This window comes from Odocoileus virginianus, chromosome 33, assembly GCF_023699985.2.
Source record: "Odocoileus virginianus isolate 20LAN1187 ecotype Illinois chromosome 33, Ovbor_1.2, whole genome shotgun sequence".
Classification (NCBI taxonomy): Eukaryota; Metazoa; Chordata; class Mammalia; order Artiodactyla; family Cervidae; genus Odocoileus; species Odocoileus virginianus.
Window position 1 is genome coordinate 24,543,379 of NC_069706.1, and position 18,827 is coordinate 24,562,205.

General features: G+C 54.5%; 1 protein-coding gene across 4 annotated transcripts in view; it reads right to left on the reverse strand.

Moving 5' to 3' along the window:
- Nucleotides 1–16,035, reverse strand: part of GSG1L (GSG1 like) — a 256,025-nt gene extending 239,990 nt beyond the window's left edge. Inside the window, exon 1 of one of the 4 annotated variants that reach the window (XM_070461126.1) lies at nt 15,337–16,035. In XM_070461126.1, the coding sequence (XP_070317227.1) occupies nt 15,337–15,679 (343 nt within the window). In that variant the 5' untranslated portion in view covers nt 15,680–16,035. The remainder of the gene's footprint in view (nt 1–15,336) is intronic. The other 3 variants (XM_070461125.1, XM_070461124.1, XM_070461123.1) reach the window with 3 other exon arrangements.
- Nucleotides 16,036–18,827: the final 2,792 nt, after the last annotated feature.

Below are 18,827 nucleotides of genomic sequence, written 5' to 3' on the forward strand. Positions count from 1 at the left end.
GCACAGGAAACTAGACTCAATGTTTTGTAACAACCTATAAGGGAAAAGAGTCTGAAAAGTATGTGTGTGCGTGTGTGTGTGTGTGTGTGTGTGTGTAACTGTGCTGCACATCTGAAACTGAAACTACTGTGATATTATATTAATAAATCAACTATACTTCAATTAAAAAACCTCCATTAAAGACAGTGAGTATCTGAATCTACATGAGATTTAAAAATAAAATAGATAAACAACAAGGACTTATTGTATAACACAGGGAAGTATATTCAATATCTTATAATAACCTATAATGGAAAAGAATATGTATACATAACTGAGTCATTTGGCTATACACCAGAAACCAACACAACATTGTAAATCAACAATACTTCAATTAAGAAAAAGACAGAAAAGTCACAGAGATGTGACTGGCTTATGCGGTTAAGAACACACGTGGAAGCAGTGAGTGGCCTGGAACCGTACAAGACATTAGATGCATTTCTCTACTCAAGACACTCAGACCAGAGGGCAGAGGAGACAGGGAGAAATGGTTGGACTCTGGATGTATTTCTACTCCTGTTAATATTTATCTATTTATTTTCGGCTGAATCGGGTCTTAGTTGACACACGTGGCGTTTTCCTCGAAGCACGTGGGAATCGTCCTTATGGCACACGGGCTTCGTCGCCCCACAGCACGTAGGACCTTAGTTCCCCAACCAGGAACAGAACTCGCTTCTGCATTGGAAGGCAGATTCTTAACCACTGGCCCACCAGAGAAGTCCCTGGATGTATTCTGAAAAGGAGCCAACAGGATCTGCTGATGGATTGAATGCTGATGTATGTGTGAGACAGAGAGAGGGGGGAGAAGGGGTTAAAGAGAACTTCAAGGTTTCACCTGGGAAAGACGGTGCTGTCCTCTATTGCTTATTGAGATGGAGCTGAGGGGGCAGGTGAGGATGAGGTATCCAGTCACACTTGTCACCAGTCTTCCCAAGCTTCGCTTTCTAGGCACCTGGTAGGACCGCCATGCTCCAGCCCCCAGGAGATGAGCCATGACCAAGTGACTTGCTTTGGCCGATGAAACGCAAGCCAAATGGCATGAGCCACTTCTGGGCAGAAACTCGTCCCCCTTTCCCGCTTCTACAGCCACAGAACCCGGAGACAGAGCCTCTCTTACCTGAGTCCAGGATGGGGACACCTAAACACAGCCCCTGGGGTTGTCTGAACCTTCCCGGACTTGTAGATGGTCAAGGCACCGTGACCCAGCCTCCCCCGGCCAGTGATGGCAGAACAGACGGTGGGTTGGGGACCTGTTCATTGGAGATGCTGGTGAGACCTCCGAGCAGAGGTCTCAACTGAGGGGAGTCACTGAGACTTGTGTCCAACCCCCAACCCTGACTGTGTCTGGGGAGGGTCTCCTTCCCTCTGCTCCTCACCCAGGACCACCCAGATTTCTCCTGAGGCTGGGCAAGGCAAGTGTTAGTCGCTCAGTCGAGTCCAACTGTTTGTGACCCCACGTGCTGTAGCCCACCAGGCTCCTCTGTCCATGGGCTTCTCCAGACAAGAATACTGGAGAAGGGTACCATTTCCTCCTCCAGGGGATCTTCCTGACCCAGGGATCAAACCCACGTCTCCTGCATTGCAGGTAGACTCTTCCATCTGAGCCACCAGGACCAGCAGGGGACAAGGCTGGCAGCTGAGAGCAGGGGACAAGGCTGGCAGGGAGAGACAATTCTTCCGGAGCTCAACCCTGGGACAGAGAAAGCAGGATGGAGAGAGGCCCAGAGAGAAGAGGGGACAGACAGACAAGGACAGGGGGCGGGGAGGCTCCACAAGTGTGTCCCAGCGGCCACCAGCATGCAGATCCAGCTGACTCGCTGAGAAGCTGCCTCCCACATACTGAGTTTACTTGGGCTGCGAATGACTAATAAAAAGACCATAGTTTCGCTAAGATGTGTTTATTACTCTCCTCATATGTGAGTCACCACCATCCTTATTATTATTGACCTGTGGCAGTTTGGAGAAGGGCTGGAGAGCCTCGATGGGCAGAAGCCCCCCATTAGCACATCAAGCCCACCCACTCCCCACCCCCAGCAGCGGCGGGATGGTGGGAGGAGGAGGGGGGAGTCTGGGGAAGGGGAGGGTCTGGCCTGGCTGCTGTGCCTTCCCCACCTGCCCGAGGCACCAAGGGCTGAGGCCCCACGAGCCCACCCCTGGCAGAGTCGCCTCCTCCCACCATGGACTCAGCCCTCCTGGAAAAGAGCAGCAAGAAGGGGCCATATGTGCGCCTTCCCGCCTCCCCAGGGCTATTTCGGGCTCCCCTTACTTGCCTCTCCTCCCAGCTCCTCAGGCCTGCGTGTGTGCGTGCGCGTGTGTGTGTGCACGCGTGTGTCTCCCTCTCTCTCGGTGTCCCCCTCTGTTACTCTGTTTCCCTCCTAACTGCTGCCTCTGCTTCTCTCTGTGTCTCTCCATCCGTGTGTGTGCGCCCCTGGTCTGTGACTCTGCGCATCCGTCTGTCTGTCTCCTGACTCTGCCCCGCTCCCCCTCCTGCCCGCGTCCCCTCTGTATGTATCTCCCTTCCTCTGTCTCTGTCACTCTCTTTCATCACCTCCCTTCCTGGCTCCTCTGTCTGATCGCAGCCTTGCCCTGGGTCCCTCTCATATTCGGGGTGTGTCTGCCGTCTCTGACCCCCCTCCCTGGGACGCTGGGATGCAGGACAAGGCCCCTCCCCACCACTTCCCCCCCCCCACCAGGCTCCAGCTCTGCTTCCGGAAGCTGGATCATGGACATCCACCAGCAGGAAGGGGGCAGCCCCTGGGAGAGGAACCTGCAGCCCAGTGTCCAGAAGCGATGAGGACGCAGCCTCAGCATGGGCAGTTTGGGACCAGGACACCCTTCACACCTCAGCGAGTCACCACCCACCTGGAGTCCAGTGACAGAGGTCAGAGCTGCCATCTTCATTTTTGTCAGCAATTCTGGCCTCCCCATTCGAGCAGATTTAACAAGTCTCAGGAGCTCGGGACGATCACCCCACTTGCCAGGTGGGGAAACGAAGGCCCACATTTCCTCTGAAAACACAGGAGAGGAAAACTTCCCACGCGCTCTGCTCTAAACTTCTGTCCCTAGCAGTGTCCCCATCCCCTGTGTGGGATCACATCTTTCCTCCTTGGGATCCTGTGCATCTGCCCAGGCCTCCACTCTGAGGACGCTCAGGGCCTCCCCTCGCTCCTACCGTGACCTGGGAAATCCTGGAGCCCTGGGCTTCACCATCCTCTAACAGTCTTGGGGGGCTGTGGGGCACTCCCCACCAGCCAAGAGGGGCCTCTGCACTTGGGCTGATCCTGTCACCTTCTACCCCCTTAACACACAGACACACACACACACACACACATGCACTGACCCTCCTGGCAGCCCTCAGGCTTAATTTTGCTTTGTGCATTTCCAAGGTATCATGTATATCCCATGAAAAGACCCTCATCCTGCGACACTGAGACCCTGGGTACCAGCTCTCCCACCCAAAGGGATTCTGCCACTTCCTAAGGACCACTGCGTTCTGGCCCAAGGACACCATGGTGAGAAGTTGAACACAGTCTCTGGTCTGCTCTGAGCTGCTCACTTTAGGATGAGAGGTACAAGTGATAAATGTGCTTGGAAATTTTTTTTTTTTAAATCATTTCAGTGAGTGGTACGTGCTGTGAGGAGATCGTGGGAGAACACAGCATCAAGGGCTGGGGGGTGGAGAGGATCTTCGGACGTGACAGCTTCACATTTACAGGAAGGGAATCCAGATGAGGGACCAGTGAAAGCAAACACCCAGAGGTGGGAAATACGCTGGATGTGGCCGGAAGTGCAGAGAGAGCATGGGGCAGAGCTGGGAGTGGAAGACCGTACCGGAAGTTGAGAGAGCAGGAGGCAGAGGTGGGCTGGCAGTCAGGGGCCTGGCCAGGGCTGCCCCGCCCGCTGCCCCCTTGTCCGATGCAGAATGAGAGGCCTGGATGGGAACCCTAGGGCCCACACCTGCTGTGCTTCAGAAACCCCTGGGGAGCTGCTTAGACGTGTAGATACCTAGGACTTCTCTGCTGGTCCAGTGGTTAAGAATCCGCCTGCCAATGCAGGGGACATGGGTTCGAAGCCTGGTCCAGGAAGATCCCACATGCTGAAGAGAATCTAAGCCCGTGTGCCAAAACTGCTGAGCTCAAGCTCTGGAGCCCATGCTCTGCAAAAAGAGAAACCACTGCAATGAGAAGCCCATGCACCGCAAAGAAGAATGGCCTCCACGCGCGGCAACTAGAGAAAAACCCTAGTGTGGCAATGAAGACCCCGTGCCGCCAATTGATTAATTAATTAAAGAAGTTCAGATCCCTGGGCCTTACCCTCCACCTATTCAGCAGAAGGTCCAAGGACAAGGCCCTAGGGAATCTTTCTTTTAGCAAGTTCCAGTTAGCATCACCGACTCAATGGACATGAATCTGAGCAAACTCCGGGAGACAGTGGAGGACAGAGGAGCCTGGCGGGCTTCAGTCCATGAAGTCGCAAAGAGTCAGACATGCCTTAGGCACTGAACACCACCACCAACAACTAGATGGGCCTGGGCACAGCCCAGTTTGGGAAACACCAGATGGCTCAGAGGTCCTCAACTTGGGGTGGTCTCCAGTGTGGGTCTCCAGAAACCACAGGCCAGATTGTGTGTTTAGGGGGACCCAGTTCTCTGGATGCAGGCCCCTGGTTTCCATCTCAGCATCAGAGAGCCCAGAGGGCCACACGATTGAGAACCTCTGACTCAGGCACAGCTGCAGTGTCTTGGCTAAAAGGAACCGGGCCAGGGATGGAGGGCTCAGCCACAAACTCCTTCAGTTCCTAGAGGTACCTTTGTTGTACAAATAGGGGGCATCTGTTGTCCTTATCTGACCAGCATCTGTTTCTCCTCTTACTGGGTTGTTGTTATTGTCCACTGGCTCAGTCATGTTCAATTCTTTTGTGACCCCACGGACTGCAACCTGCCAGGCTCCTCTGTCCATGGGATTTCCCAGGCAAGAATACTGGAGTGGGTTGCCATTACCTTCTTCAGGGGATCTTCCTGACCCAGGGATCGAACCCACGTCTCCTGCATTGGCAGGTGGGTTCTTTACTCTTGAGCCACCTGGGAAGCCCCTCTTACTTGGACAAGTTCCAACTCTGAAGAACCACCTACAATACAGTGATTGTTTTAACTTTTTTATTGTGGAAAATTTCAAACATACACAGAAGTGAAAGGAGTAGTGTAATAAATCCCCATGAATCTATCGACTACCATCAAGAATTATCAACACCTGGCCAATGTCATCTCATCTTTATCATTCTCTTGTCCTTTTTCCCTTTTTTTAAAACAGAAGGTCCTTGTTGGTTATTTATTTTAAACAGAGCAGGGTGTATATGTCAATCCAATGACTGTTTTAGTGGCCCCAATTCTTCACTCTCTCCTGTATCCATAGAGGGCTTCCCTGGTGGCTCAGAATCCACCTGCCAATGCAGGAGACTCGGGTTCCATCTCTGGGTCAGGAAGATCCCCCGAAGAAGGAAACGGCAACCCACTCCAGTATTCTTACCTGGAAAATCCCACAGACAGAGAAGCCTGGAGGGCTACAATCCATAGGGTCGCAAAGAGTCAGACACGACTTAACAACTAAATAACATCAACCACCTATATCCATGCCCTTGGCCATTATGAGACTGTGGTGCCCGCAACAGTGACTCCAGGCTCAGCTGCATGATTTGCTTTGGCCAATGAGATGTCAGCAAAGCCAGCGACCAGCATACTTCGGTATTAGGTGTGAGTCACCTAATATTTAGGCCCAACCTAATGTGGACCCACAGACTATCGAGCTGAGCTTACAGGTGTCTGCCCCCGAGGTTCTGCGGTTACACAGCATCACTGTGGCAAGTGCTGACTGGCACAGTCCTCTTCCACTCTCAGGCCTCATGGTTGAAGGGAACCTGTCCTCATCTCCTGTGGCCAATCAATACCATCTACCCCTCTGGTCATGCCCATCAGTTCAAGGACATGGAGACATGGTCTCAAGATGATCCAATGAGAACCAGCTCTGGGACTTTTGTTTGGAACCGTGGAGAGGATGATCTCTTTTGCCCCTGAAGTTACTGAAAGGACAGAAGGTAAATCCAAAGTTTGGGGGGATGTCCACAGGGGGAGAATGGACTTGAGAATGAAGCTAACCCAGAAGAAGGCAGAGCCAAGGACTGGAAAGAGAAACTCCCAATTACCCTGTGATCCCGCCATGCCACAACCTGGACTTTTCTTAGGAGGCTTTCTATTAAGAACGAACATAAATTCCTCTTTTTTTTTTCGTAAACCCATTTCAGGTGATTTTGTCTCTCACGTGGTGAGTCCTGGAATCCTGCTAATGGGCCACCTCCTTTAGGGATGTCTATCCAAGCCCCCACCCATCCCCCTGGCTTGAAGCTCCTCTCTCCTCTCTTCACAGGGCGGGCTTGTGCAGACCCTACACTCCCCACTCCTGGACAGAGCAGACGGGACCACTCCCCACTCCTGGACAGAGCAGACAGGACCACTCCCCACTCCGGGACAGAGCAGACGGGACCAGCCATCCGGGCCGCCACAGGCACCGCGCAGTCCAATCAGATTCTTTCTCAAGACGGCAACCCGACAGCCATGGAAACAAGGAGCTGGGACTCCAATCACATGAGCAGCAGGGCTGTGGCCGAGAAGCTGCAAACTGGCGGGACAGGGTCTGCTCACCCCTCATAAGTGTTGGCCCCAGTCCTGCAGAGCACGCCTCTAATTTTTAATTGAATTCATTGCCAAAGTTCAACCATCAAGAGGTTTCTTGGAGGGCTGATAAAATGGGCAACTTTTGGCCCCATAGGGTCCCCCTTCCTCCAGTAACAGTGGGCACTGGAGCCGAACAGTAGCCGCCCTTTAGGGGGGCAGCCGCTCCCAGTTCTGCACTGGCCCCTCCCTTCTCTATGTGCCACTCTCTGTGATTTCCAGTCTGGCCTCAGCAGGATTTCAGCCGGTGGCTCTGGACCTGCGGGAGGATTATCAGCTCTGGGCTCCAGGAGCCCAGATAGTCCTGGCTCTGACCTCCAAGGCTTTTGCCTGGATTTTGTAGGCAGCAGCATCCTCCTTAAAAAAAAAAAGAAACCCTATCCTTAAGTGGGCTCGAGTCTGCTCTGTTCGGACCACGGATAGTCCCACAGGCAACACAGAGGCCTGAGGTCACAGTATCCCCACAAGGTTCCGAGTCTGGCCTCAGGATTTAAACAGGGAGGATGACCGTATGCGCCCCCTTTGCCCCTTACAGCACCCCCACTGAATACCTCTTCTCAGAAGCAGAACAGGGAAGGGAAGAGGGAAGAAAGAACTTCCGACAAGTCCAAGGGAACGACAGGCACAGAACCTGGGGCTTCCCACTGCACACACGCGTCCTGAGAAGGTCCTAGAACCCCACATGCATTCAACACATATTCACCGAACCCTCACTCAAAGCCAGCATTATGTGAAATGCACCAAGTCTTGCCCCAGTGAAGATAGCATCCGAGCAAGGGAGAGACATAATAAAGATAAATGAAAACAGAAATAGAGTCACAGACGTATTATCAAGGGTGGGGAGGAGGAGAGAAAAATTTAGAGGTTGGGATGGACATATGCGTGTGTGCGTCCTAAGTTGCATCAGTCATATCCAACTCTGTGTGATCCTATGGACTGTAGCCCACCAGGCTCCTCTGTCCATGGGATTCTCTAGGCAAGAATACTGGTTGCCATGCCCTCCTCCAGGGGATCTTCCCGATCCAGGGATCGAACCCGCATCTCTTATCTCTTACATCTCCTGCATTGGCAGGCAGGTTCTTTACCACTAGCGCCATCTGGGAAGCCCTGAATGGACATATACACACTACTATATATAAAATAGATAACTAATAAGGACCTACTGTGTAGCAAGGGCGACCCTACTCAATACTTTGTGATGGCCCATATGGGAAAAGAATCTTAAAAAAGAGAGGAGATACGTACAGGTATAACTGATTCACTTTGCCGTACATCTGAAATTAACACAACATTGTAAATCAACTACACTCCAATAAAATGTTTCAAAAGAAGGGAAGGAAGGAGATAAATGAGTGTGATATGTAGTGCATAAGACAATAATTAGAATAATGGGGGAATAAGGAGGGCGGGGGAAGTGTTTGGAGGTAGTGAGGTCACTGATATAGACCACATGGTCTGGGAAGGTGGTCTGGGACCATGTCCGCTGAGAAGAGGACATCTGAGTAGAGTCCTGCTTGAGAAGGGAGGGACCCTGGCAGGTACCTGGAAAAAAGTTCCCACATTAAAGGAGCAGCAAGTGCAAAGGTCCTGAGGCAGGAGGGCCTTGGCTTGTTGGAGGGCCAGCAAGGAGGCTGGTGTGGCCGGGGCAGAGCAGTTGCGGGGAGAGATGGTCAGAGAGACACGAGGGGCAAATTTCAAAGGGCCCACAGGGCTTGGAGGATGCCTGGCTGTAACCAAGTAAGACAGGATGCACGGGAGGGCCCTGCGCAGAGGAGGGACTCGGATTTAACAGGATTCCTCTGGCTGCCGGATGGAGAACAGACGGGGGTGGGGACCACGGGCAGGAGCAGGGAGCCCAGAGAGGGGTGACTGCCCTAGTCCAGGGGAGAGGGGCCAGGGCAGAGCTGGTCAGGACACGGTCAGGTGGGGGCTGGACTCTAAATGAAGAGCAGGCAGGATCTGCCCATGAATGAGACGTGGGATATGAGAACATGAGGCACCAAGGAGGACCCCAAGGCTTGGGGCCTGGGTGGATGGTGGGGGGCGGGGGGGATGGTGGACCACGGGAAGAGGCAACTGCCACCCCCACAGGAACCTGGGCCCAGTGCTGATGGACCTGCCAAGTTTTTGAGAAAAGCCATCAATCTGGATGTTTCTGTGAAGTGTCTCAATTTTCAAACACTGGCAGCTTATTCAAAGATGCTGAAAACACTGCAGGGCCAAGAAAACAGATGGACAGGGTCTTCCCTGGTGGTCCAGTGGTTAAGGCTGGGTTCTTTCTACTGCAAGGGGCGAGATTCGATCCCTGGTTGGGGAACTAAGATCCCGCATGCCCCGCAGCCAAAAATACATAAATAAACCAAATATACCTATTTTTTAAAAATAGACAGTTCGAAGGTGACCCAAGGGCCACACGTCCGCAGCCTCTAACCCACGATCAGATGACCACAAGCTCCATTATTGAGTGATTGCTGTATACCAGCCAAGCATCTGTGTTATCCAGCTGAACTCCAAGGACACAATCGTGAGGCAGATATCATCATCCTCTTGTCCCAGCCAAGGAAACTGAGGCCCAGAGAGGGCAAGCCCCTGCCAGAGGTCACACAGCACTTGAGTGGTGGCTTGGGGGCTGGAGCCTGGACAGTGGGGTCACAGGGTGCTCTGCCACCTCCATCACGCAGACAAAAAACGAAATGAAATGTTCATTTTACACACAAGGAAAGACAAGGCCAGAGAGTGTGTGTGACTTGTTTAAAGTCCCTCAGCAAGTTGGCACCGGAGGCAGGACTTGAACCCAGGACTCAGGACAGCTGACACAGTGCTCTTCCCAACGAGGTCTCCTGGAGGCGCTGGGGGAGCCTGTATTAACTGGGATGGAGGGACAGGGCGCAGAACAGCACAGCAGACAAAGGCCAGGCTCTGAAGCCTTCTGCATATCACAGCTCTGTCATTGGAAGCTGTGTGACCTTGAACCAATCACTTTACCACTCCGTGCCTCAGTTTCCTCACTGGGTATAACCATGGCACCTACTTCACAGGGTTCTCAAGGGAACCAAAGGAAGTAACATTTGTGGGGGGGGGGGGGGGGGCAAGCCACACCCTTCAAAGTCCAGCTCTTCACCCATCAGCTGCTCCTGGCCCGTGTAACATTACACCGATGTATTCCCAAGCACCGGAAGCTGCAGGTTGGGGACATCCCAGGCCTGCTTACACTTGTGAAAATGGAGCAGCACAATGTAAGAGGCAGACAGAAGGGCTGGGATTTCTGCAGAAATGAAGGGGAAGCAAGAAGGCACGGGGTAGCAGGGGGCTTCTCCTCCCCAGCAATGGTCCCACCCCACGCTCACTGGTGAGCATAATGAGGGACAGGTGGAGCAGAAACCTCAGCAGAAGGGGAGGGGTCCCCGGCCAGCCCCCTGCTTCACTGCAGCATAAGAAGACACCTGGAGCCTGGCGGAGAACTGCACCCAGAAAACAACAGTTATAACAACCAACATCCATCCGAGAAATGCTGATGGAACACCACTACCTGCCAACACTGGGGACCAGTGTGAAGAACCCAGAGAAACTCAACCCCCGCCTACACAGAGCCCATGGACCACACGTGAAACAAACAAGGAACACCGAGCCAAAGTCGATGGTGGCCAGCAGCTAGAAATCAAGCAGGAAACGTGTGGGGAGATCAATGTTCAATCAGGTGCTGGGAGAGAGCTGATTTCAAGAAGCTTCGGGAAACAGGAACTTCCCTGGTGCTCCAGTGGCTAAAACTCCACGCTCCCAAAGCAGGGCACCCGGGTTCAATTCCAGATCCCACATGCATGTGTGCTTAGTAACTGAGTCATGTCTGACGCTTTGCAACCCCACAGACTGTAGCCTGCCAGGCTCCTCTGTCCATGGGATTTCCCAGGCAAGAATACTGGAGTGGACTGCCACGCCCTCCTCCAGGGGATCTTCCCGACCCAGGGATAGAACCTGTGTCTCTTATGTCTCCTGCATTGGCAGGCAGGCTCTTTACCACTAGCGCCACCTGGCAAGCCCAGATCCCACACGCCACAGCTGAAAGATCCAACATGCTGCAACAGTGCAGCCAAATAAATAAATTTTTTTTTTTAATTGCTGAAACAGTCTTTGTGGCCATCTGCTGGAAGAGCCTTCCAGGCAAAAGGAAGGACCAGTGCAAAGGCCCTGAGGCTGAGTATGTCTGGTGTCAGGAGCCAGTGTGGCAGAAGTCAGTGACCAGTGTGGGAAGGAGAAGACCCAGGGAGACAGAGAAGCCTTATAGCCGGGGAAGGGCTGAGGGCCACGCTCATGCAGGCTGTCAAGATTCGGGGACCATGTGGCTTTGATTCTAAGTGAGAAGGGGGCTGTCAGAGGGGCCTGTGCAAAGGAGGGACAGGATCCGATGATTACTCAGCTGCAGAGTGGACAGGAACGGACAGGAGCTGGGGGCAATGGTGGAACAGGTGCAGAAGTCCACGGGAGAGACAATACGGCTCAGACAGGGGGCAACACAGAAGTGACCAGGCATCACACACCCAACAGGTGCCCAGCATGTCCCCTCACTGTTTCACTGAATCCTTGCTCCTTGAGCAGCTGCTAGTTGCTCTGATCCTCATAAACCCCATTCTACAGGCCAGCAAACTGAGGCCCTTGCCCAAACCACACCGCTATAAAAAGATATCGCGAGGCATCCATCCTTCCTGGACCTTGTCCCACCCATGACAGGGAAGAGAATGGGTCTAGAGTCAGGACACCAAACATCCTGTTCCTCCTTCCCCTGACTTCTCTCTCCCTTCTCGCCGGCCACCCCAGTCCCACTTCCCTCCAGACACCTTCACAAGCTTCCCTAGACCTAGCCACCCCATCAATCCTCCAGAGTCACCCTTCTCCTCAGGCTCAAACATCACCTGCGCTCCCGTCAGCGCAGCCTCCTTCCCACCACCCCCTCCCGCCCACCTCCAGACCTTCCCTCATCTCTCCTCTAGGCCTTTCTCTGCCGCCCCTCCCACCCCAAGGCCTGCGTTTGCACCCACCCGCGCCTTCCGAGCATCTCAGCCAGAAGAGAAATCCAATTTGCGTGAAGGGCTTGGGGTAATTCTGTGTCGAGGCCACGCTTCCCTGTCTGCCTGTTGAAGGAGGCTGATGCTCCTTCTTAGAGGAAAGAGAAAAGCCTCCTTTGTGCCGGGTCTGGGGAGATCGTGTCTGTTTAGGACAGGCTGCAGTTTTCTTTGGGAACCCTGTAGATTTTTTTCAGTGTGGGAAAAGGGGCTTATTAGATTTCCCTGTGGCTGCCCAGAGTGGGGAGAGGTTTTTACCCCGAGCACAGAAAGAAATTACCGAACAGGCATTTGAGAGGAAGGAGCATTTAACAGCTGCCTCTCATGGAGAGGTTAGGATTTCGAGGTTGGTGTTTTCACTGGAGTGAACATAAAATGCAGAGAAAGGAAGAAAACCTTTCCTGTAGTTTCAGGGTGGGAGGGAAGGAAGTTGGTTGGCCATGTTCTGCGGGGAGAACAGGATTTTGTTCCTGGGGGGGTGGGCAGGAGGGGCGTGTTGGGGGGTGGTTTTTTTTCCCCTTTCCAAGTAGAAAGAAATTTTAAAATGGTCGCAGAACCCAGAAGGAAGGTTGTCATAGCAACAAAAGTTTGAGGCCAGGTACCTCCTGACACCCTTTCAGCACCACGGCGGCAGTGGAGGGGTAGGAGCTGGGCACCATAGGATCTGCTGGGGAAATCTGAGCCAAGTTTGGCTCAGACTTCCCAAATTTCTCACCAACATTGACAGGCTGATAACTATTTTCCAAGCTCCCAGGGAGGAAAATTGTGATTTTCTGGGAGGGGCGATCACTAACCAACAGTGATCAAGAGGAAACAGAAAAACTGTGGGTTTGTTTTATTTACCCAACAAACTAACCATCCACGTTTTTACTAAGAGAGGACTGCAGGTGAGGGTCTTATGCTGAGCCCTCTCCAAAACTGGCCCCTTCTCTGACCCCCAACTGCACGTTTCTCTTCTCTGATCACTTCATCTGGATTCCTTTCTGCCCCAGGAAGACGACTCAGGCCCCCTCATCAGGTGTGAGGCCAGACAAGAACCTCTCTTAACTTCAAACTCCTCATCTGAAAAATGGGCACCATAGAAGTGCCTGCCACGCAAGGGTGTTCAACAAGATTTCACAGGTGAGACGTTTTCACAATGCCCAGTACACATCAAGAGCTCGATAATTGTGAGCTAGCATTGTTTTCAATTTTTTTAATTAACATTCCTTAATGCTTAAAGAATTTAAACATCCTGTGTGGGGATATGCATATAGATATCGCTGATTCACTCTGTTGTACAGTAGAAATTAACACGACACTGTAAAGCAACTATACTCCATTCAAAAAAATCCTTAACATCTTGTGTCAAGCCCTGAATGAGCCACACGATGAGCTACAGGGAAATAATGGCAACAGTTCGGGGCGTGACCTTCAGGAAGAGGCCTGGAGGGACTTCCAACAATTGAGAGGCTAAGCTGGCGAGTGAAGACCCTGGCACTTCCTGGAGCAGAGACGGGACCACCAGACACAGTGTTGGATCTAAGTGTGTGCATAAAGGAAGGCACAGGTGGCCTGAGAGTTTCCACGAGGAGAAACTTGGTGAGAGGTAGAGGTGAAGTGTGGGGGACCTCTACCCCCAAAAGGGTGCAGATCCTTTCCAGGATAAGGCATTCTAGGGACTCTGTGGGAGAGGACTGGGATGAGTGGAAAGCAGGGAATTTTAGCCAAGATGTCTTTTAGGGTTAACTTATTATTATTATTATTATTATTATTATTATTATTATTATTATTACATCCCAGAGTAGAATCCTCATGTCCTGAGTGCATGCCAGAAGTAAGTCTGATGGGGTGAAACTGGTCAGGGCAGGACCCTATTCAGATGGTCTTTGGCAAACAGCCAGTATCAAGCAAGTGGTGCCATAAAAGTTCAGTGGGCCACCCCCAGAGACAAGACAGAGCAGGCAGCACCCCAGGAAACCTCCAGTCCATGATCCCGAGGCCTCGTGCAACATTTATCCTGCAAATAGGTACTGAAGACCTTCTATGCGCTAGACAGTACCCAGAGACTGGACATGGCAATGAACAAGATGGCTAGGGCCCTGCCCTCATAGAGTGTCAGCCTATGGGGACAGGGGACAAGAAGCTGGTGGCCAAAGGCATACCCCCAGAAAACTTCAGGTTGTGCCAAGTGTGATGGGGGAGATAAAAGTGGCGAAGAGATATCAATACAAAGATGGGAAGACTCTGCCTCCAAAGAGGGACAGGGAGGTCTTCTCTGCAGGGGACCCTGCCAGGAAGTCCCCCTGGAGCAGAGGGGGAGCCAGCCAGGGAAGACATAGGGAAAAGCATTCCCTGCAGGGACTGCAGCCTCCCTGGGTTTATTTCACACCTTTTTCCCTCTGTCGTTTCTACCAGTCAGGCCAAAGCCTAACTCGGGGCAAACTGGAGGTTTGTGGCCCACTCCTGTCTCCGTGTGACTACACACATAGCCCAAGTTGACATCTGAGAGCTAGGCGACAGATGGAGAGTTTTAACCTTGGGGAGAGAGGTCAATTCACTCAAGAGGGTTCCCACACTTGGAGCAACATCCTCTCCACCGTCCGGGAGGTTCCGCGTGGCGTGGACCAGCGTCCCCAGCATGGGGTAGCACCGCTGTCAGGCAGCTCTCCCCGGGGTCCTGCCCCAGCCTCGCTCCCTGCCTCGGGGACCCTCATTCCGGCACTGGCCGCCTCCTGCGAGTATAGGCAAGGGCGCAGTTGGATCCGTCTTCTGAAAAGTCACCCCCTTCCCCCCGCCTCAAACCCCCCAACCCCCACCTCAATTCTGATCGGATCCTCGCAGAGCTGTCCCTCTTTCCTGCCTGCCTTCTCTGCCTCCCGCCGCGTCTTCTCCCGGGTCGGGGGCCGGACGCAAAGCGCTCCTTGTCCCTTGCAGGGAACCAACCGGAATGCCACTCCTCACTCCCCAAGCCGGGGCTAGGAACCGATGAGCGCGGGTTGGGGATGGGGTGCGGGGAAGAATGACCCCCTGGGCTCCGGGCTCTGTGGATCTGCGGTGGGAGGGGGCAGCAGATAGCAACAGTCCCTGCAGCAACATCCCCACCACCCTGGGCGGGACGGGATGGGGTGGTGGGAGTAGCCAGAGCCCCGCAAAGGGAAAAGGGGAAGGGGCGAGCGTGAAGATGAGTTCTGGCGCGGAAAGGAACGCGCGCCCCGCCGACCGGCAGCCGGGGCGGGTGGCCGGGAGACGCGCCTCCCCAAGGCGCCTGGCGCTCGGAAGGGGCAGGAGCTTCGCTTGAACCTTGAAACGGTGGAGCGTCCCGAACGCCCAGCATCCTACAGACACCACCACCACCACCATCCGGCGACCTGCCCACCGCGCTCCCCGCACCCGAACGCTGGGCCGGCCGAGCCTGCGGAGCGCGGGGCACGGCGTCCTGGCGGCGGCGCTGGGCCCCCAGCCCGAGCGCGAGGAGGGAGCGCGCAGCCCCGGGGGAGCCGGGAGCCGAGCCCCGGGGCGCCGCCGCTCACTCACCGAGCCCGCCGAGCTCCTCCTCGCACGAGTACCAGATGCCGGTGTGGAAATTCCTGAAGAGAAAGCGGTCGTCTCCCGTCTCCCAGCTGTAGAGCGCGCCGCCAGGGGGGCCGTTCCCGGCGGCGGGGGCGGCGGGGACGGCGGGGGCGGCAGTGCCGTTGGCCGTGGCGTTGGCGCCCGAGTTGGGGCAGTTGGCGTTCCCGCCCTGGCCGCAGCCTGGCTTGGGCACCCGCTGCGTGCCCTGGCACCAGTGCGTGGTGAGGAAGGCGGTGGTGGCGAAGAGTAGCGCCAGCAGGTTCAGGGCCACGGCCAGGAGCGCTCGGCCGCGGCGGCTCGTCTTCATGCCGCCCGCGCCGCCGGGACCGCGCCGCCGGGGAGCTCCGCGCGCGAAGTTGGCAGCCGGCGCCCCGCGTCAGCGGCTGCTGCCCGCCGCGCCCCGGGGCTCGGGCGCCTGTGATGGGCGGCGGCGGACGCGGCGCGGGCCCATGACCCGCCCCCCTACCCCGGGGGTGGGGGCGCGGCGCGCAGGGGGCGCGCGGGGGAGCGCGGGGGGCGGGCGGCGGCGGAGCGGCTCCGGCGCGCCCGGAGCCCGGAGCGCGAGTGCACCTCGGCGAGGAGCCGCGGGCGCCTGGCAGCGGCCACGGCGCAGGGACGCGCGCCCCTCCGTGGGGAGACACCTGCAGGCGGCCGGAGACACTGTTCTGGCTCCCGCCCTCACGGGGAGAGGGGGCGCCCCTCGCCGGGAGCGGGCGGAGAGGGGCCCAGCCGAGAAGGGGCGCCGGGGAAAGAGACCCGCACCCGAGTGGAGGGTCTGAGAAGCAAAAGAGTGCCAGAGAGGCGCTCTCGGAGAAAGAGGGAGGAGAAGCCACAAAACCAGCCGGGAGGGGTCATCTCGCGCAGGAACCGGAGAAGTCCCGCCCTCTGGAGAGAAGAGCAAGCCTGCTGGGGTCCCCACGAATAACAGGGGCCCGCAGCACCCTCGCCCCTATGGGGAACCCCAGGAAGGAGCCCCAAAGAGTTTGAGCTGCAGAGTTGAGGATTTCGCACACCAAGGAAGCTGCTAGACCCACTGGGAAGGGTGCTTCATTACTGATTCTGGAGTTGCAGGACCTGTCGGGAGGGGTGCCTCACCAGATGTGCTGGGCAATAGTCTGAAGGGCTTGTGCTTGCCCTGAGGGTCTCTCTTCCAGGGAGAAATGGGCTGTATGAACCACCACGACAGGCTCCCCTGGCAGAATGAAGCTGCAGTCTCCTGGCCTCCCTATCAAGGCATGGAACCGCCAGGAATGAGCCACACAAGGTGCCCACGTGTTAGATACAGAAATGGAGCTTCCCCTGGCAGGCCATCCCCACCCAGCCCAGATCCTTAGCAGTATGACCCAAGGAGATACCATGCCAGACAGGAACTTGTTGCAGTTATCAGACAGGGGTGCCCCCACAGAGGCTGCCAACCCAGAATCTTCAAGTTTGGGGGTGGACAGAAAGGTCAAGAATACTGACTTTGGGGGTCAGGCAACCCTGGGGCTTGACCACCTGTGGGCTTTGAACCAGTTACTAAAGCTCTCTATTTCCATATCTATTTAAAAAAAAAAGTGGAGGGAGGAATGCTGGGCTGTTGTGATGAGATTGTGCCTGCAAAAAGCACTTGGCATGTAATATAGTAGGTGCTCCGTAAATGCTGGCCGGTATTATTAACGGGCTTCCCAGGTGGCGCTAGTGGTAAAGAACCCACCTGCCAATGCAGACGCGGGTTCGATCCCTAGGTGGGGAACATCCCCTGGAGGAGGGCATGGCAACCCATTCCAGTATGCTTGCCTGGAGAATCCCCATGGACAGAGGAACCTGGTGGGCTACAATCCTTGGGACCGCAGAGTTGGACATGACTGAGGCAACTGAGCACACATTATTATTAACATCTGAACCAAGATCATCAGATCAAATTTGCACAGACTCCTTCTCAGGATCTCTTGTGCAAGGTGGGATGGTCTGACTGACAGCACTCCATCTGCATCTCGGCTCTAAGATAACCACGTTCCCTGAACCCCGGCCACAGTGTACAGAACACGGTGCCCAGACACCCGGGATGTGCAACAATGAGGTCCATGTTGCTTGCACGAGCTCATTTGAATTCCTCCCAAGCTGAGAACGGCTCTCACAAGCCCCAGCTCGTGGAGCGGCAGGACTTGCAGAATTCAAGGTTAACGGATTATGAATTGCCTCACTCTGGTGGGTGAGTCCCTGCTCCCTGGCAGCTGCTGCTACCCTGCCTGGGGGTAGGTGAGAGTAATTGTGGGCAACGTTCCTGGCAGGAACCCGTATGAAGGATGGCCAGGGGTCCCCAGACTTGTTTATTAGATCCCTTTTCTGGCCTTAGGCAAGGCGTTCCCAACTATTTTGAGAAGGAAGACTTCCATTCAATAATGGTGGCATTGAAAGTATTGGTCGATAGAGAAAATAAATCACGGCCAAGCAGCTAAAAGGAATTCAGTAGCGCGTTTAAACGGCTGTACAATATTCATCAGAGGAGCATCTGTACACATTTGAAAACCAATCCCTCGGATGTTGGCTTGAGATGGTAGCACGTGTGCATATGTGTAGGACTCAGGGACCTAGAGGCTGGGAACCGTGTCGCGGTTGTCCAAAGCGAGAAGAGCCCGGGTGACATGTGTCTCAGAGACCACTCTCTCCTAAGATATACCTAGAGGAAGCACAGAGGGGGTTGATATTTCCGTCTAAGATACTCTTCCATTTGGATGCTCAGCACCAAGGAGAAAAGAACATGCACAGCATTAATGAGTATGTTGCAGAGTCAGCAGGTGTCATGAGCTTGGGAGAACAACAAGGCAGGGAGGTGCAGAGAGGAGAGGGTAGCAGGTTGTGGCATTAAATCAGGGCTGCAAGAGGATCTCAAGGGAAGGTGACTTGGGAGCGAAAGTTTGAAGGAAGGTGGAATCTGGCCATGGAAATATCCCAGGAAAAGAGGTTTCAGGAAGAAGGAGTAGCCAGTGCAAAGGCCCTGGGGTAGGGGATAACTGAGAGAGCAGTGTGGTCAGAGCTGAGTGGGCAGGGGGAGAGCAACAGGGGGAAGAGTAGAGAGGAAACCGGGGGAGGGGACAGGTCATGGTGTGTGGAGTCTGTTACAAGGACTCCAGCATTTACCCTGAGTTGGGAGGGAGCCTGGGGAGGTTCTGAGCAGAGGAGAGATGTCTGCTCAGAGTATAAGAGGACCACTCAGGATGCTGGATTAAGAAGGCAGAATTCCCTGGTTGCCTAGTGGTTATGACGCTGTGCACCCAACACAGAGTGGGACAAGGGTTTGATCCTTGGTTGAGGAACTAAGATCCTGCAATGCCCTGCAGTGTGACCAAAAAAATAATAAATTAAAAAAAAAAAAAAAGAGGTCAAGAAAGGAGTAGCTGGGGGCTAGTGTGTAAAACTGGGCAAGTAATGCCAGTGGCCCAGACCAGGGCAGTGATGATAGGGCTGTGCAT